Source organism: Syngnathus acus, chromosome 16 (genome assembly GCF_901709675.1).
Source record: "Syngnathus acus chromosome 16, fSynAcu1.2, whole genome shotgun sequence".
Lineage (NCBI taxonomy): Eukaryota > Metazoa > Chordata > Actinopteri > Syngnathiformes > Syngnathidae > Syngnathus > Syngnathus acus.
The window spans coordinates 14,787,433-14,810,446 of record NC_051101.1 but is presented as its reverse complement, the minus strand read 5'-3'; the positions used below and the strand labels follow the sequence as shown (position 1 = coordinate 14,810,446).

The 23,014-nt window shown below is 43.3% G+C and overlaps 2 protein-coding genes and 1 long non-coding RNA gene across 5 annotated transcripts; all 3 read right to left on the bottom strand.

The window, feature by feature from the left end:
* Nucleotides 1-3,280: 3,280 nt before the first annotated feature.
* On the bottom strand, nt 3,281-8,398 carry LOC119136388. Of its 2 annotated transcripts, XR_005100728.1 has the most exons (5): nt 8,183-8,398; nt 7,782-7,963; nt 7,381-7,562; nt 6,976-7,157; nt 3,281-3,316 (listed from the first exon to the last, which is right to left on the bottom strand). It is a non-coding gene; the product is annotated as an uncharacterized LOC119136388 (long non-coding RNA). The 2 variants fall into 2 exon arrangements; XR_005100727.1 differs by lacking the exon at nt 8,183-8,398 and having other exon boundaries at nt 7,782-8,094.
* Nucleotides 8,399-10,209: 1,811 nt separating this feature from the next.
* Nucleotides 10,210-17,403, bottom strand: entpd3 (ectonucleoside triphosphate diphosphohydrolase 3). The gene is made up of 10 exons (XM_037275038.1): nt 17,087-17,403; nt 15,663-15,800; nt 14,877-14,994; nt 14,447-14,606; nt 12,725-12,884; nt 12,370-12,597; nt 11,921-12,184; nt 11,671-11,799; nt 11,098-11,235; nt 10,210-10,482 (listed from the first exon to the last, which is right to left on the bottom strand). The coding sequence occupies exons 2-10, from the start codon at nt 15,795-15,797 to the stop codon at nt 10,294-10,296; spliced, it is 1,521 nt and encodes a 506-aa protein (XP_037130933.1). The 5' UTR covers nt 15,798-15,800; nt 17,087-17,403; the 3' UTR covers nt 10,210-10,293.
* Nucleotides 17,404-19,922: 2,519 nt separating this feature from the next.
* Nucleotides 19,923-22,792, bottom strand: pomgnt2 (protein O-linked mannose N-acetylglucosaminyltransferase 2 (beta 1,4-)). Of its 2 annotated transcripts, none has more exons than XM_037275037.1 (2): nt 22,688-22,792; nt 19,923-21,885 (listed from the first exon to the last, which is right to left on the bottom strand). In XM_037275037.1, exon 2 carries the CDS (start codon nt 21,832-21,834, stop codon nt 20,041-20,043), a length of 1,794 nt encoding a protein of 597 aa, XP_037130932.1. In that variant the 5' UTR covers nt 21,835-21,885; nt 22,688-22,792; the 3' UTR covers nt 19,923-20,040. The 2 variants fall into 2 exon arrangements, with proteins under 2 accessions (XP_037130932.1, XP_037130930.1); XM_037275035.1 differs by having other exon boundaries at nt 19,923-22,370; nt 22,688-22,775.
* Nucleotides 22,793-23,014: the final 222 nt, after the last annotated feature.

Sequence of the window (23,014 nt, the reverse complement as noted above, 5' to 3'; positions counted from 1 at the left end):
TAGCCCTAAGCGAAACCCTAACCCTAACCCTAGGAGCACATAGCCCTAAGCGAAACCCTAACCCTAACCCTAGGAGCACATAGCCCTAAGCGAAACCCTAACCCTAACCCTAGGAGCACATAGCCCTAAGCGAAACCCTAACCCTAACCCTAGGAGCACATAGCCCTAAGCGAAACCCTAACCCTAACCCTAGGAGCACATAGCCCTAAGCGAAACCCTAACCCTAACCCTAGGAGCACATAGCCCTAAGCGAAACCCTAACCCTAACCCTAGGAGCACATAGCCCTAAGCGAAACCCTAACCCTAACCCTAGGAGCACATAGCCCTAAGCGAAACCCTAACCCTAACCCTAGGAGCACATAGCCCTAAGCGAAACCCTAACCCTAACCCTAGGAGCACATAGCCCTAAGCGAAACCCTAACCCTAACCCTAGGAGCACATAGCCCTAAGCGAAACCCTAACCCTAACCCTAGGAGCACATAGCCCTAAGCGAAACCCTAACCCTAACCCTAGGAGCACATAGCCCTAAGCGAAACCCTAACCCTAACCCTAGGAGCACATAGCCCTAAGCGAAACCCTAACCCTAACCCTAGGAGCACATAGCCCTAAGCGAAACCCTAACCCTAACCCTAGGAGCACATAGCCCTAAGCGAAACCCTAACCCTAACCCTAGGAGCACATAGCCCTAAGCGAAACCCTAACCCTAACCCTAGGAGCACATAGCCCTAAGCGAAACCCTAACCCTAACCCTAGGAGCACATAGCCCTAAGCGAAACCCTAACCCTAACCCTAGGAGCACATAGCCCTAAGCGAAACCCTAACCCTAACCCTAGGAGCACATAGCCCTAAGCGAAACCCTAACCCTAACCCTAGGAGCACATAGCCCTAAGCGAAACCCTAACCCTAACCCTAGGAGCACATAGCAAATGTCACCTTTAGCACATAGCAAATGTCACCTTTAGCACATAGCAAATGTCACCTTTAGCACATAGCAAATGTCACCTTTAGCACATAGCAAATGTCACCTTTAGCACATAGCAAATGTCACCTTTAGCACATAGCAAATGTCACCTTTAGCACATAGCAAATGTCACCTTTAGCACATAGCAAATGTCACCTTTAGCACATAGCAAATGTCACCTTTAGCACATAGCAAATGTCACCTTTAGCACATAGCAAATGTCACCTTTAGCACATAGCAAATGTCACCTTTAGCACATAGCAAATGTCACCTTTAGCACATAGCAAATGTCACCTTTAGCACATAGCAAATGTCACCTTTAGCACATAGCAAATGTCACCTTTAGCACATAGCAAATGTCACCTTTAGCACATAGCAAATGTCACCTTTAGCACATAGCAAATGTCACCTTTAGCACATAGCAAATGTCACCTTTAGCACATAGCAAATGTCACCTTTAGCACATAGCAAATGTCACCTTTAGCACATAGCAAATGTCACCTTTAGCACATAGCAAATGTCACCTTTAGCACATAGCAAATGTCACCTTTAGCACATAGCAAATGTCACCTTTAGCACATAGCAAATGTCACCTTTAGCACATAGCAAATGTCACCTTTAGCACATAGCAAATGTCACCTTTAGCACATAGCAAATGTCACCTTTAGCACATAGCAAATGTCACCTTTAGCACATAGCAAATGTCACCTTTAGCACATAGCAAATGTCACCTTTAGCACATAGCAAATGTCACCTTTAGCACATAGCAAATGTCACCTTTAGCACATAGCAAATGTCACCTTTAGCACATAGCAAATGTCACCTTTAGCACATAGCAAATGTCACCTTTAGCACATAGCAAATGTCACCTTTAGCACATAGCAAATGTCACCTTTAGCACATAGCAAATGTCACCTTTAGCACATAGCAAATGTCACCTTTAGCACATAGCAAATGTCACCTTTAGCACATAGCAAATGTCACCTTTAGCACATAGCAAATGTCACCTTTAGCACATAGCAAATGTCACCTTTAGCACATAGCAAATGTCACCTTTAGCACATAGCAAATGTCACCTTTAGCACATAGCAAATGTCACCTTTAGCACATAGCAAATGTCACCTTTAGCACATTGCAAATGTCACCTTTAGCACATTGCAAATGTCACCTTTAGCACATTGCAAATGTCACCTTTAGCACCTAACCACATCAGACCTCAGCACCTAGCCTCTTAGCACCTAGCCTCTTAGCACAATTACAGAGTATGACATCACAAAAAACAGAGTATGACATCACAAATGCAAAACATCTCACAAAGGAAATCACATCACCCCACGTGCTCTTAAAATAACTTGGCCAAAGCATTTGTCTATTTGATCTGCAGCAAATCCAAATTATACCTAAGGATGGTGACAAATCTTAATATCATACTTAATAGGACATAAAGACTTTGGAGTAAATTAATTTATTTATTTGCTAATTGCCATTTTAATTATGGTTTTGTATAAATACTAGGTATAAACAGAAAATATACTACACAAAATGGGCAGACTTTACTTGTTTGAAAAGGAGTGGGAAGTAAGACTTATTTCATTCATTTAAAGGGAAGAAGTAAGACTTATTTATCGGAAAGAATGGATTTGCTGGAATTTCAAATTTCCAAAATGAATGAATGAAGTCATTTCAATTATGATTTGGGATAAATACTAGGTGTGAACACAAAAACTACTGCACAAAATGGCCAGTTTACTTGTTTGAAAAGGACTGTGAAGAAGAGAGACTTATTTCATTTATTTAATGGGAAGAAGTCAGACTTATTTAGTTTGTTTAATCTATTTTTGTTCCCAGGCAAAATTGGATTTGCTGCAATTGCAAATTTCAACAAAGCACAGTGCCAAATCTTGACTTGAGACCTGATAGGACGTATTAAACGCCTAGTTAAATTGATAGAAGTTGGTCGTATGAGCGAGTGGAGTAACATGAAATCTATTCTCAATTACAAATAGCACACACAACTTTGGATATTTTGAATGAATGAGTGAGTGAATGAATCTTATTTGTTCATTTAAATTATGACTGTATAAATACTAGGTATAAACAGAAAATCTCCTGCACAAAATGGCCAGTTTACTTGTTTGAAAAGGTGTGGGAACAAGTCATCTATCCAATTTAAGACAAATGTAGTTTGTAACCTCTAACAATGTGTTACTTTAGCTATTGTTGTCTGTGACTTTCCCATGAATAAAAAGGAAGGAAGGACTCACCGGAGACGTCTTCGCCAACGTGCAACCGTTGTACTTTGTATTTTTATCCTTCTTACAGTGGAAAACATACAGCCAAAGAACACCGTGGAACCTAAAGGAATGAAAGAAAACTATCATTTGGCCACAACCAATATTCGCAGATACAACACAATGTGACGTGCGGGGTTAGGGAGGGGCCCTCGTTTTAAACTACTTTTTTTGAAAAGGAGTGGGAACAAGCAAGACTTATTTAATTTATTTAATGGGAACAAGTAAGACTTATTTAGTTTATTTAATCTATTTTTGTTCCCAGGCAAAATTGGATTTGCTGCAATTGCAAATTTCAACAAAGTACGGTGCCAAAATCTTGACTTGGGACCTGATAGGGCGTATTAAACTCATTTAATAGGAAGAAGACTTATTTAGCTTATTTAATCTATTTTTGTTCCCTGGCAAAATTGGATGCATGGTGCCAAATCATTACTTGAGACCTGATAGGATGTATTAAACGCTTAGTTAAATCGACAGAAGTTGGTAAGAAGAGCGAGGGGAGTAACGGTGGTTGAATGGATGAATGAATGTTGAAAGTAATTTAAATTATGACTTTGTATAAATACTAGGTATTAACAGAACATCTACTGCGCAAAATGGGCAGAGTTTACTTGTTTGAGAAGGAGTGGCAAGAAGTAAGACTTATTTAATCGGTTTGTTCCCAGGCAAAATTGGATGTGCTGCAATTCCAGATTTCACCACATGATGGTGCCAAATTTTGACTTGAGCCATGATAGGAAATATTAAACACAGTTGAATTGATAGAAGTTGGTAATAAGACCGAGTGGAATAACATGAATGTTCTGAATTAGACATAGTTTGAATATGCTTTTGAATATTTTTTAGGTAAACAGTTTTGCTTCACTCAGAGCATCATTTGAGCAGTCTGATAATCTACCAAATCTTTGAATTGAAGAATTTGTGATTTAAGAAATAGCTTGTTATTATTTTCAAGGTAATCAGATTTGTTTATAATTCTAATGGCCTTCTTTTCAAAACTTTTGTTTGTTCCCAGGCAAAATTGGATGTGCTGCAATTCCAAATTTCACCACATGATGGTGCCAAATTTTGACTTCAGCCCTGATAGGACATATTAAATAAACACTTAGTTGAATTGATAGAAGTTGGTAATAAGACCGAGTGGAATAACATGAATGTTTGGAATTAGACAGTTTGAATATGCTTTTGAATATCTCAAAGGGGGATGAGTCTGCCTACAGGGACGAAGTGGTCCAGCTATCGGAGTGGTGTGGAGAGAACAATCTGCTCCTAAACACGGCTAAAACCCAAGAACTGGTCATTGATTTTCGGAGGAAAAATAAAATGGACATTCCACCACTTATCATCGACGGGGTCTGTGTGAAGAGGGTGTCCTCCTTCCGCTACCTGGGAGTCCACATCGAGGAGGACTTCACCTGGGGCGTGAACACCTCTGAGCTGCTTAAAAAGGCCCAGCAGAGACTCTACTTTTTAAGGGTGCTGAGGAGGCACAGCATTACACAGACTGCTGGTGTCCTTCTATCGCTGCTCCATAGAAAGCACTTTAACGTACTGTATACGTGTTTGGTACTCCAGCTGCACTGCTGCTCAGAGGAAAAAGCTCCAAGAGGTCATCAACACAGCACAGAAGATCATTGGCTGCCCTCTCCCTCTTTACGGTGTTGTGCTTGATTTGGTCCCCCCGTGAGATTTTGTTCCCCCTGCCGCGGGAGCGCGCACGCCTTATTTGGAAAGCGAAAAACCGATGTCGTACGGCGTCAGCACTACGTTGTTTTCAATAAAAACATGAAGACCTCACGTTTGCGTCAGTCAATTTTAATTTTCATAAAGGATTATTCTCATTTGATGTCTTTAAATTCATCCGCGTTGTGCCATTGAAGCGGGGTGCATTCAAAGACCAGTCGTACAGTCGGAACACTCATTCCCTTCACCAAAAAGCAACAATATAATTAAGTGATCTCTTTGCATAAACCTCGATGCAAAGAAACTCCTCTTTTTGGGTACAGGCTACAAGGAGTATATATTACAAATACTTAATTGTGATCATCATTCATCCATCCATCCATCCATTTTATTCCTCAGGTATTTTCAAAGCAAATTAATATTGTTGCATTTATTAATTTGCTTTAAAATGACAGCGCTTTATAATTAAAAGCTGACACTGTAGCAATGTCAAACGTGTTCATTTAAGAAAAAGCCACACACGTTTTGTGATCAAATCTTTCATAACGAGAATGATTTGAGTGAATTGATTTGAATGAATAATTGAGAAGAGATTTCAGTTCTGAAGGCTCCTTTTGTCCCAAGCAAAGTGACAGATGGTGGGGAGGGGGGATAAAAATTGTAAGGAACTCTATAAAAATGTCAAGCCGTGAGGATATGTCCCCCCCCCCTTTATTTTGAGAACGGTGAGTGCTGGACTGCAGCTGTTTTTTTTTTCTGTCTTCCTGGGGGTCTGTTCAGGTTGTGTGAAAATTTTGAACAGGTTCCCTCATTCCTAGGCCAAATTACAGGGCTGGAACAAATCCTCACAGCTGCCCCGTGAGGATATGTCCCCCCCCCCCTTATTTTGAGAACGGTGAGTGGAAAAAACGCTGGAGTCCAGCACTCACCGTTCTCAAAATAGGGGGGGGGGGGGGAAGACATATCCTCACCGGGCAGCTGTGAGGATGTGTCCCCCCCCCTGTAATTTGGCCTAGGAATGAGGGAACCTGTTCAAATTTTTCACACAACCTGAACAGACCCCCAGGAAGACAGAAAAAAAAAACATCTGGAGTCCAGCACTCACCGTTCTCAAAATAAGGGGGGGAACATATCCTCACGGCTTGACATTTTTATAGAATTCCTGTTACAATTTTTATCCCCCCTCCCCACCATCTGTCACTTTGCTTGGGACAAAAGGAGCCTTCAGAACTGAAATCTCTTCTCAATTATTCATTCAAATCAATTCACTCAAATCATTCTCGTTATGAAGTATTTGATCACAAAACGTGTGTGGCTTTTTCTTAAATGAACACGTTTGACATTGCTATAGTGTCAGCTTTTAATTATATTGCGCTGTCATTTTAAAGCAAATTAATAAATGCAACAATATTAATTTGCTTTGAAAATACCTGAGGAATAAAATGGATGGATGGATGGATGGATGAATGATGATCACAATTAAGTATTTGTAATATATACTCCTTGTAGCCTGTACCCAAAAAGAGGAGTTTCTTTGCATCGAGGTTTATGCAAAGAGCTCACTTAATTATATTGTTGCTTTTTGGTGAAGGGAATGAGTGTTCCGACTGTACGACTGGTCTTTGAATGCACCCCGCTTCAATGGCACAACGCGGATGAATTTAAAGACATCAAATGAGAATAATCCTTTATAAAAATTAAAATTGACTGACGCAAACGTGAGTTCTTCATGTTTTTATTGAAAACAACGTAGTGCTGACGCCGTACGACGCCGTACGACATCGGTTTTTCGCTTTCCAAATAAGGCGTTCGCGCTCCCGCGGCAGGGGGAACAAAATCTCACGGGGGAACCAAATCAAGCACAACAACGGTACACAGTAAAAAAAATGTGGCTCTTAGTCTGACTGGTTGGCCACCCCTGAGCTAGGGTTAGCTACTCAGCTACACATTGCTATTACACAGTGAACGCTAGCTACATCGACAACTTTAGTCAAACTACACAAACGTAAATCTCTAAACACAATGAGTTGTATTTACCGTGTACGCTCTAGACGGTCCAGTTGCAAGCAGAAAATAAAGATATTTCTGTTGATAATCGTCGTGTTTGTATCCGCTGTCTCGCTCACGGCAATCCGCGCCCACAGATTTGAATCTTGGCGGGATTTCCGCCAATTGACGTCATTCCCGCGGCACATGGCTGCGACGTAATACCCGCTTATCTGAAACGGTAAAGTTAAAAGTAGAGTTAAATAAAGTTTTCTTTTTTAATCAACGCAATAATTTACAACCGTTGACCAGAAAGAATCGTCAAAATTCGGTGTCTGTGGCTGGAAGCAGACGCCGAGTTCGACGTCCCCCCCCCCCCCCCCCCCAAACGCCACACTCACTCGCTTTTCAGGGCTACAAAAGTACTTCTTTTTAAAAACAATGAGTTGTATTTACCGTGTACGCTCTAGACGGTCCAGTTGCAAGCAGAAAATAAAGATATTTCTGTTGATAATCGTCGTGTTTGTATCCGCTGTCTCGCTCACCGCAATCCGCGCCCACAGATTTGAATCTTGGCGGGATTTCCGCCAATTGACGTCATTCCCGCGGCACATGACTGCGACGTAATACCCGCTTATCTGAAACGGTAAAGTTAAAAGTAGAGTTAAATAAAGTTTTCTTTTTTAATCAACGCAATAATTTACAACCGTTGACCAGAAAGAATCGTCAGAATTCGGTGTCTGTGGCTGGAAGCAGACGCCGAGTTCGACGTCCCCCCCCCCCCCCCAAACGCCACACTCACTCGCTTTTCAGGGCTACAAAAGTACTTCTTTTTAAAAACAATGAGTTGTATTTACCGTGTACGCTCTAGACGGTCTAGTTGCAAGCAGAAAATAAAGATATTTCTGTTCATAATCGTCGTGTTTGTATCCGCTGTCTCGCTCACGGCAATCCGCGCCCACAGATTTGAATCTTGGCGGGATTTCCGCCAATTGACGTCATTCCCGCGGCACATGACTGCGACGTAATACCCGCTTATCTGAAACGGTAAAGTTAAAAGTAGAGTTAAATAAAGTTTTCTTTTTTAATCAACGCAATAATTTACAACCGTTGACCAGAAAGAATCGTCAAAATTCGGCGACTGTGGCTGGAAGCAGACGCCGAGTTCGACGTCCCCCCCCCCCCCCCAAACGCCACACTCACTCGCTTTTCAGGGCTACAAAAGTACTTCTTTTTAAAAACAATGAGTTGTATTTACCGTGTACGCTCTAGACGGTCCAGTTGCAAGCAGAAAATAAAAATATTTCTCTTGTTAGTCGTCGTGTTACTATCCGCTGTCTCGTTCGCCGCCAATGCCGGTTTCCTGTTGAAAGCCACGCCTACGGATTTGAATTTTGGCGGAAGTTCCGTCCATTGGTGTCATTTCCGCGTCACATGACTGCGACGTGGCAGACGTCATATAGCGACCGCTGTTTTGTTTAGTAGACTTACTGTACCTGTACGTTGACATAATGGCGCACTGGTTAGCATATGCACCTCTAAAGCCTGATGATGCGGGTTCGACACCCGGTTCAGCACTCTTTCTTTTCTCCCTTGTCTGTATGTACAGGACTGTCTCAGAAAATTTGAAAATTGTGATAAAGTTCTATATTTTCTATAATACAATTTAAAAAACAAAAATTTCATACATTTTTGATTCATTAAAAATCAACTGAAATATTGCAAGCCGTTGATTATTTTAATATTGCTGATTATGGCATACAGCTTCAGAAAACTCAAATATCCTATCTCAAAATATTAGAATACTTCCTCAGACCTAGTAAAAATAAAGATTTGATGAATCTCGGCGGAAGTTCCGCCCATTTACGTCATTTACGCGGCACGACTGCGACGTGGAAATGACGTCATATTGCAACCACCGTTTTAATTTGTGAACTTGTAGTGTGTCGGGTCGACATAATGGCGCACCAGTTAGAACGTCCTGTACATGAAGATGCCGGTTCGACGCCGGTTCCTGCGCTTATTTGTTTTCTCCCTTGTCTGTATGTATATACCTTAATATTACTTTTATTGTTATGTTATTAAGGATATCTTATCTCAGGGTTTATTTAGACCAGAAAAGTATTTTAGTCCGCTTATTTGGTCCGGACCAAAAGCGGAGTTGATTGTTTTTGTTTAGTGCGTTTCCTTCTCAGACTGTACATTTTGCAAGTCAAGTATACACAACCACGCTTGACGTTCTGTGCTCGCATTTGACAGCAATCACCAGGGCGGCACACAGAGCACGGACCCGAAAGTGGAGGAAAACTTGCGAGTGTGACGCGCCGCGTTCCTGCTCTGCCCTGGACGGTTTTGTAGCATGTTCTCATTTGGATTTGAATTTGGACTTTGACATGGACACTGCAAAATCTTGCTAGATATATATATATATATATATTTTTTTTTTTAGCGGTCCTGAGATGAGTTTGGTGTGTGTCAGATTGTTGTCCTGCACCACGATCCAGGGATGCTTGAGTTTGAGTGCACAGAAGGATGGCCGGATGTTCTCCTTCAGGATCTTCTTGGAAACAGCGGTGTGGTCCTGAGAAAGTGCTGCATCTTTTACAACCACTAGAGGGCAATGTATGCATCATGAGCAATTTTTGAATGGTTTGGGGAATAGAAAAGTTACTAGCGTTGGCGATTTCACAGCCACAATGCGCACAATTGCAAGATATATTTATTATATACTTTTTCAAACATAAAGCTTTTGACAAATGTCAAACTCAATGCATCACATTAGAAGCATGCATAATTTTGTCTGATGCAGTGATAACTACAATGGAAAATTGGTATTTTATTATGTTTTTAATTATAATTATTTTTATTTATGCTTGCGCCTCAGACATGATTTTGAACATTTTCAAACATGTTTGTAATATCACGTTCATTTGAAAAGACAGTATTGTAATATCTGAACATGCAAAGGTGAAATGTACACTGATATCCCATTGCTGAATACAAGAGACTCATCTGCACTGCACTGACACGCCCAACCAAATATTCAGATACCTCTTTGATTGACTCAACCTAAATAAAATTTCAATGCAGATGTAATTTTGCAGAGTTAAAACAAACTTCATGGAACATGTAGTCTTTGTGAGAGAAAAATTTTTTTAAGGACTCGCCCACACGCCCCCGCACCCACGCCCCCCCGCACCCACGCACCCCCCCCCCCACCACCACGCACACGCGCACACACACGGTTTTCTTATAGTACTCGTACTTTTATCGTCTGTCCTTTACAACTCCATGTTAACAATACTCTGTATTGAAATTCATTTTAGGATAACAAACTGTTGCCAAATTTTAAGACATGCCTGGGCCTACTTAGTAGCATGTGCGAATAAGAATGATGAAAATCAAGATGACAGTAATAATGGTCAGAGCTGAAAATAAAAAGATAAGAGCGGCAAAGACAGGATCAGTCAACGGTAGGACTTCATTCAGCTCAGACGGGATCATATTGGAGCGACTGAGCATGTAGCCCAAACTCCAACCTACATTGGTGTTCTTCACCTGAAAGGAAGATTTCCCAAAATATATAAATACTATGTACTGCTTGTTAATCATGTCATAGAACTCTTCCTGAAAGAAAGCCTGTCAAGAAGTTGCAGTGTTGTAGCTCATAGATGAGTCAGAAAAGCCACATCTCCGTTCCAATTGCTGTCATGATTTCAAGTGTTTGGCAGTATTGCCAGAAAGCCTCCCAGACACCCAAAGGCAATGAACAGCATACAGAGCCTCTTGTTAGTCGGGAACATTGCCAGCCAGCTGTTGAGGAACATTGCTTGTGTGCGAGCTGCCGTGCCCCATAAAAAGGGCCGTGTCTAGTACTTTGTATCACACATGAGGAATCCCCATCATTTGAGGCAGCCTCAAAAAAGCGCCAGATCCTTCAGGCATCCGGATGCCAAACAACGGCTGCCTTTCTACTTTTTCATTGCAGATCATTCGCACGTCATCTTTCAAAGGAGTCGTACAATGCGTCTGGAACCGCTAACGGCGCAAGGCCTTATCTCATCGACTTGCTTGACATCCATCCTTCTGTGTACGTCGACGCGCACACAGTGAACGTTGAATAAAATATACCCATTGGGACGCTTTTTTTTTTTTTTGATTAGTTGAACTCACCTGTTTTCGAAAGTCAATGTCTTTCCACGTGTTGGAGTCAAATTTGTAGCCGTTGGTCAGCAGAGTGAAGATGTAATGACTTGCAAAGCAATAGGTGCGAAGGTAATTGGGATTGACCCATTTCTTTTGCATCTTCAGCTAAAATGGGAAAGAGAAGAAATTTGAATTGGTTATTTTTTTGGATTGGGATGAAAAATGTGGCATATCCGAGTTGACAAATGTTTTTCTTTCAATCGGGTTCTTTAACATTTGAACTTATCCGTCGCGTAGACCGGCCCTGAATTCACACAATTTGTATTCCGACCGAGAAATAATGTGTCGATAAAAACCTCTGTTATGGACTTAAGATGCATCGGATGGATGGTGGTATTCTTTTTGTTGACATCTCTGTCACATTTGTTACATTCTCATTGCCACCAAATTGATATGCACATTCCTACCACTGTTCACTTCAAACTGTGAAAATACAAACGACAAGATGAGCGGAACGATTTGAACTTCGTAACAGACAGACAGAAGCGGGTCTCATTCGGCCCCATTTGGTTCGTCTGTGACAGTAAAGCTGTTAGTTACCTCACTCCAAGGTGTGTCACATAACTGGATAATTGCGTTGTTGAATTCATCATACTCTGATGGTCTGATGGTGTCCGTTGTTGTGTTCATCAACAAGGCTCTAGCGACATAGAAATAGCCCGCATATGCCTTGAAGGCCCAGAGGAAAGAAACAACACCGACATAGTTATTTTGTGTTATGTCTTCGTGCTTGTGCGCGTGCGTGTGCGTGTGTGTTTGTGCATGCGTGCGTGCGTTGACTCTGTCTTACCATAAATTCCCCAGTGACAGGCGGCTGCTCGACCCCGTTGAAGGAACAGTGAGCCGAGGAACAATTGGTGAAATCAAATATGGATTTTATTACCCTCTCACATTGCTCCGAGGCGCCAGATCCCACCATAATGTATTGTCGATCTGAATTGTAATTTTTTCGTTTCTTTGTGCACTCGGAGTCATAAATGAGCGAGGCCTGCAAGGTTACATTCACGCCAGTGGGGTAGCAGGGATTGTTAATGTAGGCAGGGTCCGACGATTCCTGCGGTGTGAAGGGAAAGAAGAAGAGGTCAACGAAAGGGTTCGAAAGCAATTCAAGGTAACCAGGCTGATGAGAGGATGTGTGTGTGTGTGTGTGTGTGTGTGTGTGTGTGTGTGTGTGTGTGTGTGTGTGTGTGTGTATTCTTTGAGTGAGAAACAGCAGACTCTTGCACTCTGCCGCTGTACCTGAATGACTTTGTCCAAAACCATCTTCTCGGCTTCATTCTTGCCATAGCAGAGGAAACTGTGAGTATAGACATTGTAAGGGTAGCCGTACAACTTGACGTGCATGTAGTCCGGGCCGATCAGCGCTTCGTTAACCGCAAAGGCGATTTGTGTCGACGCGCCACCCAGATCCATTGAGCCCACAGTCTTTGACGTCTGTGGACGAAAATAGGTGTTCCATGGGTTTTTCTGCAAACACAAAATAAAGCACGTCGGTATAGGCGCGGCGGTGGCATCGTCCAACAATTTCAGTCAATGTCTCTGCCCCGTTGCAGATCGTACGCTGGCCACATTGGTCATGCTTGATTTGTTTTACCTCCAGAAAGTTCCCCATCAAATAGTTGACAGTAATCCACCCATACAGTCCTTCCTCCTGACCAGTAATGACCGATGCATTTTGGAAGTCAAAGGGCAGAGATTGGAGATATACTTTCAGATTATCCAGGACTTCGCTAGCCCGCTTCACATCCTTCTCTCTTACGACAAAGCACAGAAAAAGTCATCAAATGGTGGCAAACGTAACAAAATTATGTGCATAGAAAATGTGGTAGTAACTAGCTACGTTATTCAAACCAAAGAGTCTACCAGGAATGGATGAATGCTGGCATCAGGTGGAAGGAATCCTTGTAGCACCGAAATGTTCACTTTTTACAAGACCCCTATAATGTCATGTTTGTTCATCAGATTGCAAAATACTTTGTACAAATATTACCCACACGTGAACAGACCAATAGTTTGAGAATATTTTGGGAGCAAAATCAACTAAACGATGACAGGAAGTTTCCGCCTGACGCCAGCGATATGAAACGCAACATTAAACGGATTTGTATTTGAATCAGGTCCAGAAACACAATTATGAGCACTTTCCTTGATGTAAACACATTACTTGCGTAAATGGGGAGCAAAGCCAATTTGACAAATTTGCTGATTACTGCACACACAATCTGCGGTCCAGACGTGTAGATACTGCTTGTACTTTTGGAGTTGAAAAGTGGCACACGGATTTCCATTTGATTACATTTCATTCCTGCGGAACGTGTGCACAAAGTGCGCTAAATGCTGCTCTGTGGACGTTCAATACACATTTCTAGCTCCCTACTGGATACATGCGTTCACACCGTAAGGTCATAATGCTCAATTTGGATTTTCGGATGAAATCTGATATATACTGATTCGTAGATATTTAAGGAAAGATATTTAAGGTGAACGCTTTGTTGTCGTTTGCTGGCTTTTTACGACGATTGCCAAAGATCACATTCAATTGACAAGGCTCCAGAATGCCCCTCAATGGTCACATTTTGACCTAAAATAATAGACAGCGTGAATAAAATTTGCATTCACTAGTGCGACCGCTAAATCTCTCGCTCTTTTTTAAAAAAAATTGTTTAGATGAAACATTTTTGGGAAATGACAAACTTCTGCTCCACACATGGAATCGGAAGAGGCTCATTAGTGAAACAACGCTGGCAAATTGGGACGTTGTGATGCGAGACAAAACTGCAAAAGGCACACACACGCCTGGCACACTCACAAATGTATTCCTCTTTGGGCTGTTCCCGTTGGGGGTCGTCGCAGCAGATCAATTGTTTCAATCTCATTCTGTCCGCTTATTCTTCCTTTGTCACACCAAGCACCTGCATGTCCTTCCTCCCCACATCCATAAACTTCCTCTTGGCCTCCTGGCTCCTTGCTTCTTCCAATATACACGTCCAAAGCATCTCAATCTCGCCTCTCTGACTTTGTCTCCAATCCGTCTCACCTAAGCTGTCCCTCTGACGCGTTTGTTCCTAATCCTGTCCGACTCGTCTTCTCATCGTCTCTGCTCTGTCTGCCTTCTGTCCACCATGTTTCCCAAAACAAAGAAAGAGTTTGAGCAACTGGTGGGGGGGCTCCTTGGTGCTGCGCCGTGAAAAATCCCCACTTACTGCTTACTGCACATGTAATAGTAGTGCTGTGGCCCTCTAATCCGGTGGCGCATGTACGTGTCTGCTGAGAGAATGCTAAAAAGGTCCCGTAAAATGCTCCCTTGCTTACTTACAGTAACAATCTCATTCCAGCAGTAGCTCCCAAGAACAGAGGGGTTGTTTTGTGCTTTTTAACAGGAATGGCTGCAGAGACATTTTTCATGCAAGCTTTGAAGCCTTCCCATGTTTCTGCATCTTTCTTCGGGTCAATTTTAAAATCAGAGATTGGAACACCTGCAAGTACAAGTTTACATATAAGTTCCAAAGTCTTTCAAAATGCACGCACGCACGCACGCACGCACGCGCGCGCGCGCACACACACACACACACACACACACGCGCGCGCACACACACACACATGCGCGCGCGCGCGCGCACACACACACACACACACGCGCGCGCGCGCGCGCGCACACACACACACACACACACACACAGCAACATCAAAGGCAAACTTGAACAAAACTCCGTACGTGATTCATCTCTACACGACTTTGGACTCACCATGTACGTTACAGTTCAATTTCTCCGTCACCACTCCCGTTTCATTTTCCTTCGCCCCCGGCCACTCGTACAAATAGATGTTGGAGCGAGACGATCCCGAGTCAATCACTATGCCGTACTGCAGTAACAGAAAATGTGTGTGCGTGTTACTTTTCAACAGCCCAGTTGATGTATGTTTGATCAGGAAAATGAAAAAAGTCGGTATTTTATATTTTAGCCATTCATTTTGGAGAACCAATGAAATACATAATGCCTTCAGAGCCGCCCGCTTTTAATGTTCTCAAAGTAATAATAGCACAAGAATGTAATGACTAATTTGTGCTAATACTTTGTTAGCGCATGTTACAACTCAGTTGCCTAGTGGTAGAGTGTCCGCCCTGAGACTGTAAGGTTGTGGGTTCAAACCCTGGCCGGGTCATACCAAAGACTATAAAAATGGGACCCATTGCCTCCCTGCTTGGCACTCAGCATGAAGGGTTGGAATTGGGGGGTTAGATCACCAAATGATTCCCGAGCGTGGCGGCGGCACCGCTGCTGCTGCTCACTGCTCCCCTCTCCCACAGGGGATGGATCCAAATCACACGGGGATGGGTTCAATGCAGAGGACAAATTTCACCACACCCAGATGTGTGTGTGTGACGACGATGATTGGGACTTTACATCCAACTTTGTTTGTGTGTGTGTGTGTGTGTGTGTGTGTGTGTGTGTGTGTGTGTGTGTGTGTGTGTGTGTGTGTGTGTGTGTGTGTGTGTGTGTGTGTGTGTGTGCTTGTTTGCTAACACCCACCTCTGTGCCATACTCTTTGGACCTCCAATTGCTCTGGATGACGGCAACAGTTATGAGCCCGGCGATGCTCGCCAGGAGGAGGAAGAGAACTGTGGCTATGCGACACTTGTAGCCCACTTTTCGCTTTGAAGCCATTTCCTGTTGGCACAAAAGAACATTGCGTGGTTCTCACTTCCAAAGTCATGGTGATTGGGATTGAGTTTGACTCAAACTATTACCTTTGTAAAGGCTGATTTGTTTTTCCTGCATTTTGTCTGATGGGTGTTTGAACAGGTATTGTAAGTGTGAGCTGATTTCTTTGTTGAAATTGTTAAATGCGGTTACGCTTAAGAGGATAACAGTGAGCCGTGCTGCTCGGAACAGAAAAAAGGAGTTCACTTTAGAAGCATGTAGTAACATGATCTCATTGACTCGTGGCTTCACTGGCCATGAGAATGATATCCAATACACGAAATGGATCCAAAAAATCTACCTTTACAATAAGGCTCAGGTTGGTTTGACACAATCACAGAGTCATTTAACATTGGGTGGTGGTTGTTGATATTATTACGTTTCTTGTCATTGTATAGATAGATTTTCTACACACTGCGTTTGTTTCCTTCTCCAATATTTTGGCTCTTGCGTAGTTTGAAAAGATATCACTCAAATTTGTACAGGCCTACTATATATTGCTTATAATTTCAGAAAATTCATCGCTGGATGATCTAATCCTTTAGCGTGATATAGTACAGTTGGAAATATTTCAGAATTAAATACATTTGGAAGATAATTACATCTTTGTTAATGCTGATTTCTTTTTCATACATTTATTCTGATGAGTGTCACTTTGAACAGGTATAGGAAGTGTGAGAGAATATTATTGTGTGAAAATGCGGTCATGCTTAATAGGATAAACGTGAGATGTGTTGCTCAGGGTGGGGGGAGAGAGAGAGCGAAAGAAAGAAGAAGAAGAAGAAAAAAAGAAAAAAAAGAGTTCCCTTAAAGCATGTAGTAACACGATGTCATTGATTCATGGCTTTACCAGCCTCCAGTGCTTTAGTGTTCCTATCTTTGACGTCATTGTTTGTAGAACCCGCCAATACTTGAGGAACATAAATGCCTCTCTGGCTCATTTTACTGGAGTCCAACAAGTAAAAGCGACCTTTAGGAGTAGTCGCAAAGCTGAAATATACTTGTTGTGTGTGTTCAGTTCATGACAAAGTCTTACAGAAAACCTTGCACTTTGTGTTTGAACACCGAACACTCCTTATCCCTAGTGCAAGGTGTCTCCAGGCAAATAGGACATATTTTCTTTCACGTGCTGCTCCTTCTGCTTGTAGGAACGGGTCCTCAGGCGTGTGAGGTGTGCCCTATGACAAAATTTGTCAAATAATCCCAATAAAGTGTGTCTGCTGATGTGTGAAGCGCACGAGAGGGTTTCTTACCTTGAAGACCTGCTCGGTGGACGTGTAACAGACAAGGACCCTGAGGAAAAGAGTACAGGCGAGGACACTGAGGAGATGAGGAGTAGAGTGAGAAAAAGTGGCTGCCGCCGTGAGTGGGAGAGCTCTGCAGATTTTCTAGCCCACTCGCAACAGGAGTGGTGTACCCCAACAAAAGACGGTGGTGAGAGAGAAGGAGGCAAGGAGGGAGGAGCACGTTTTTCACCCCTCCCAGCACTATTACTGCACCATAGCCAACAACAATGAGAAGACTGTGTGTATTTGTGATGACAAACAGATGCTGGTTCTGAAGTTTACTCATGCAGACAGCAATCAGTGCAAACAAAGTGCAAAGGGAGCTGCACAACTCATTTGCAGTATGACAACAAAAGCTCTGATTTGTTGTGGCATCTGGAAAAGGGCTCTGTACTCTATTTCAAGCCACGGTGGTGTCAGCTATTTTACCTGTCTGTGTGTGTGTGTGTGTGTGTGTGAGAGAGATCTTTTTTTGCTATCTTATGACGTCCTTTTATTCAAGGATTCAATTCATCTTATTCTCATACCAATGCGCATTTCAACATGATATGGCACAAGAAACAAAATGAGCACGTTCACGGAGATCGTCTGGAGCCAAAATCGTGACTAAAATTGGATTAATTAACCCTAACCCTCCCAGATGACCGAGCTTTTCACCTTATCTCATCAGACATAGGTCATGACCCACAGGTAAGGGTAGGAACGTAGACGGACAGGTATATGGAAAGCTTTGCCTTTCGGCTCAGCTCATTCTTCACTATGGCAGATGGGTACGGTCTGCATCACAGTAGCTGCTCCCATCTCACGTTGCGTCCCGCCCTCACCCGTGAACGAGAAACGTACGTCGGTATTTATTTTGAGAGGCCCGTTTTGAGGATGCGCTGTTTAAAATGGTCAATTGGCAGCAACACGGCAGTTCAAGGTAACAACCAGTGAACTGTGACCTCACAAATCATTTGGGTGAGTGGACCTAATTTTGCGCAGACACTCCATCGCCGAGAGCTGTAAAGCGTGACCTCATCAAGGACATAACCTTCCATTTTCATTGACTGTAGGTGCAATGCTAGTTATTTTGGTGGTAGTCGTAACGTTAAATAAAGGCTGAAGAAAACAGCAGAGACAGAAGACAGCGAGCCAGGCCAAAAGCCATTAGGATCAAGTTGAGACGCTTGAAACATGAGGCTCTCAGTCTTTCTGTGGACTTGAAGTGCCTCTGTGTGCTAATTGATCTGGCCACAACATGGTCAGAGCGTTTAGTGCATTTTGAAAGCCTCAATGTGGAGCCTCCATGCACGATTAGCAAAAATGACTCTGGGAAGCTGTCCAAATCACTCCTAATGTACGGTTGCTAATGGGGGAGGTCTGACCATGGCTGGTGGTTACGTTTCCTTTTTTTCATGCTTTGATTTATTGATTTTATATGGCAGACCATTGCTACATTTAATACATGTGAAACGGTCACAACGTTATTGTGTGAAGGCTGAGGCCATCACACACTATTCTACACAATTAACTTGATTCTTTTATGGATCTTTGATTGTGTTGTGTATTGATGGGGTCAGTGCGCGCGCGCAGGTGAAGAAGTCCGACCTGGGCCTCTTTCACATATGATTCTAGCTCAGATACGTATGTATTGATATTTTTGCGATTCGACTGCAGCCTGAACGTTCTGGACGTCATCATGCGCTCCGCAGGCGGGCAGACAGACTACTTGGTCAAGAGAGTGACAGTTATGATTCGCCGTGAACATTTTGGAGTCGCATAATTAACATTACATTTCACTTTAATTTATTCTCTCTTGAAAACATGAAGCATTAAGTGCACGTCTGTGCTGATAGTAGCAATTGAAATAAAAAAAATTAAAAAAAAAAAGCGACAAAAGACAGTTGATTATGTGTAACAGGTGTGACGTCATCTTTAGTGATGTCTCTCGATCAATGCGATCAAGAAGCCTCACGTCATCCCTTGCTGCACACTGAAATGATGTTCTACCTGACGGAATAGAGTAACCAACTTGAGCCCGACTACCTTAGTGCAGTACACATAGTAGCTGAGTGGATGTATGAATTAAGAGAGTGATGGCAAAAGCTCCAGTTGTAGTACACCCAAATGATTTAAGTGACTAACTGAATAAATGATGGCTATGGTGGCGCCCTTAAACGAAAGGCAGCTGTACAAACACACAAGAGGTATAGGAACTGACTGACAGCACGCACGCACGCACGAGGTACAGTTCGCACTTTACATTTTGCGAATGCGCTACTTCGTGGCTTTATAAGTGACGGGAGAACGCGGTACCACTGAGCAATGTGCGTCGCTGAGTTCGAGCGCAGGGGGCGCCAGCCAGCCAGCCGGCCGGCCGGCCACACGCACCAACCGCTGCAGGAGGAGTCTGCGGGACACGTGACAATATCCCGTTCTTTTATTTACTATACATGCGCAGAACAGTGCGAGAATGGGAAAGGTTACAGAAGCCGCGTCAAAGTGTTGGGGAGGCTTTACAAAGTTAATATTGTGAGCGACTTGCTATACACCCATGCCCTCTAGCGGCCAACAAGAAACACTACGTGTTGGAATTTAACACTGGTGTGGACATTTCTCAATCATGTATACCTTTTCTTCGTGGGTGGTTCTGGAACGCATCTCCCGCGAAAATGGTCAATGTTTAGAGCTGAAAATGCCTTATTAAGTCAAGAATCCCTTGAAATAGGAAGTCATTTCAAAAATTTGATTGACGTTATGTTCTATAGTTCTAGTCGAAGCAAAAATGTAACTCCATGTCATGTCACGGGACATTCAAACACAGACTTGTTGTCACATTTTTAATATTAAAAACAACATCAACATTGAATACAATATGTAATAATTTAACACAATATGCAATAATGATGATGATTACAACTGTCAGCCAGCACCTTGCCTCAAGTTCTACACACGAGAACATCTTGAAAGGGACCCAGGAGGTTGTTGTTGAAGATACACCTGACCCATACCAGGTAGGTGATAAAAGGCTTAATATTTTCGGAAAATGTATAGTTTTGCCCTTGGATGATATAAGGCATGTAGGTATTTTCTCCTTGCTCTTGAATCCACACCTCATACTTAACATCTTTCACTTTGAGATATTTCAGATTCCACGGGCTCTTCCAAGAGATTACAAGTTGCGCCTTGTCAGTGGCTTGGACTGAGGTTTGACAGTGGGCTTCCCTGACCCTGCCCGGATGAATCTTACTGGCAGGTTTGGACTTGTTGAAGTTTCGCATCGTCTTCACCGCCTTCCTGACAACATCGAGGAGCGAAGGGATATCTATCAGAGTATCTTGGTAGATTCGAAAGAGCCACTCTGGGTTGTCGCAACACAAGTGCCTTTGGACTTGGTCGCTGGCCAAGATTCGCTGCCGCTCTTCCTTCTCTAAATGAGCTATGCCTCCTTGTTCCCGAGGTCTGTCTGGATGGGTAACTGTGTTCTCCTTTTTGCTGTTCCTCCATGAAAAATAATGGAGATCCATGCCCGGAAGCGTGGCCAGGGTTTTGTACGGAGCATACTGCTCTGGATTTATCGCAAAGGGGAAGAGTTCCAGCACAACGGCTCCTCTCGGGAGAAAAAGTGAGGTGATGAGCTGGGCTCCGTGCATGCTCACCAGCACCGAAGCGCCACTGATGACCCGGACAATGCTGGCAAAAGACTGCTCCTCCAGAGAAACTTTCAAGACTTTCATCCGGAATTCCTGCGCTAGCGCCACGATCAACTCGGCTTCGTTCAGCATTAGCCTCGTTGTTAAGCGGCTAAAGACCACTATGTAGTCCTCCACATCGCTCTCATCTCCAGGATGACCGGAATGGGCCTCTTCCATTCGCGTGATGTTCATTCTAAGCATGAACGCTTTGGAAAACTGCCGAATCTCGTTTCCCGAGACCAGAATGTTAGCTTTGGGCCCTTGTGGCTGAACAAAACCGTATTGATACCAAGTTGTCATCTTGGACAAACCCACGTAGGACTTAGTGAAACAAATGAGCTTTCCAAAGTCTTTCAGCTTTTCTTTGAGAAGTGGCTGCTTGTTGCTCAAAAGTCTGTAGAGGTCAAAGTGGGGCCCTTCCCCCCAACCCTCCATGAACATCAAGCGCGCCCTCTCCTCCAGGTCGGAATAAAGTTTCATCGTGTAGAAGGCTGGCAGCAGATCGTCGTGAAAGACATGCATTAGGTTGTCTGGATTGAAGCGGTTAAAAATAAACGTAACATCTGGCACAAACACGGGCTTGGGCAAGTACTTCAAAGCGGCGGTGGGAAGCTCTAAGAAGTTGAAATACTGGGTATTGTGATCTTCCACTGAGGACATGTCAAGCAGAGCAGGTTGGAATCGTCTGAAACCCAAGTTTGGCAACATAATGGAGGCGTTTGAATGAAAGAATACAAATTCATCTCCCTCGGTACAATAGCACAGGTAGTCAAAGCGGCAGATGCGATCCGTGTGCATTTTACTGGTGCACACCATGCGGGTACCGTCTTCACCAAGCGCCTGGAGCGCCAGATGATAGTCCATTGGCGCATGTGTCAATTCTTCAGAGCTCTGCGTCATGTGCAACTCTTCCTCTAGCACGATAGCATGTTCTCTTAACCTGGAGTACTCCCAAAGTAAAGCTGCGACCACAGAGACAAGCAGCCCGTTAAAAAGCAAACCCAAACTCATTTTGCAGCCGACCGCCGAAGCGTGCATCGTTGCCGTCGTCGTCCGAGGTCTTCGCTGCTCTCGGAATGAGACAAATACCTGCCGGCAGAAGGAGAAGACGTGCGAGGGATGGGGAAGATGTGGCAGGCAGAGAGGGTGGAAAGGGTGTAGGGATGAGATTAGAGAAGGAACGCACCGCTCAAAGAAAAACAGAAGACGTGAGAGCTGCGAGCAGCTGGAAAGGGCCCTCAAAATAAAAAGCTCTTTCATAAAAGAAGACCTAGGCCAAAAATGAGTGGAAATTTGAAAGGAGAATAAAAATGGCCAACTTCCTGCCCCAAAGGCTTTTTCTGCTTTTGGACTGTGACATACGCCTCCAACTTTTGGGAGGCTGATTTGGGGGGCTGTGTAGAGGGCGCAACTAAAGATTGTTTGGGTTTGTTTTAAAATCACACAATGAACTCATAAAATAGTGACCATTCTTTCCAAATGTGACTTGTTAGACAGGCACAAACACGGCTGCACAAATACTATTTTTGCTTAGGAAGTGCCCAGTCCTAAGTAACCCGACAGCCAAGCCAGCCCTCATGTAAAAGAAAAAAAAGAAAAAGAAAGCTCAACTCGTATAACTCCGCTGCTTGCTCACGAAATAGGGAATTATCAATGAAAAACGTCAACCGCGTGGTAAACGATTCATCAATATTGTCTCACCATCTTAGTATATGATCCACAAACACAGAATCAGCTGCATGCGGCTAATTGATTGATTGGCAAGGCTTGAAAAGGAAGCTTTGTCAAACCACGCGATGGGCATTGCAGCTAACGTTTCGAGGAAAACATTTGTTTCGGAAATCACTAGTGGTCAAGACAATTAGGCAAAACATTACAAATTCATCTTTACCTAATGCGGGTCGGTGGACTGGGTGTCGGAGGCCATCTCGTACGTTTCTGTTTCTTCCTTCTTCTTCTTCTTCTGCTTTTTTTCTTCTTCTTTTGTTTAATGGCGGGAGGCAACCGGCTTATATGGAGCATTACCGCCATCTCTTGGGCTAGAGTGTTCATAGTTTACCAGCCCTCAAGACTAAATAAACGATTGGATAAATACAATAGTAGTTGTCTGTCTCGATGATATTTTGGACACGGTCTAGGACAGGGGTCTCAAACTCCAATCCTCGGGGGGGGGCCGCATTCCTACATGTTTTCCAAGTTTCCCTCGTTCAACACACCT

Excerpts from the sequence above, each read along its gene's own strand:
- entpd3 (XM_037275038.1), bottom strand. The coding sequence starts at position 15,797 with ATGGCTTCAAAGCGAAAAGTGGGCTACAAGTGTCGCATAGCCACAGTT. Across the intron at positions 12,885-14,446 it reads GCTGGAATGAGATTGTTACT|AGAGAAGGATGTGAAGCGGG; the intron begins GTAAGTAAGCAA and ends CTTTGTCGTAAG. Across the intron at positions 11,800-11,920 it reads CTGTCACTGGGGAATTTATG|GCATATGCGGGCTATTTCTA; the intron begins GTAAGACAGAGT and ends TGGGCCTTCAAG.
- pomgnt2 (XM_037275035.1), bottom strand. The coding sequence starts at position 22,056 with ATGAAAGAGCTTTTTATTTTGAGGGCCCTTTCCAGCTGCTCGCAGCTC.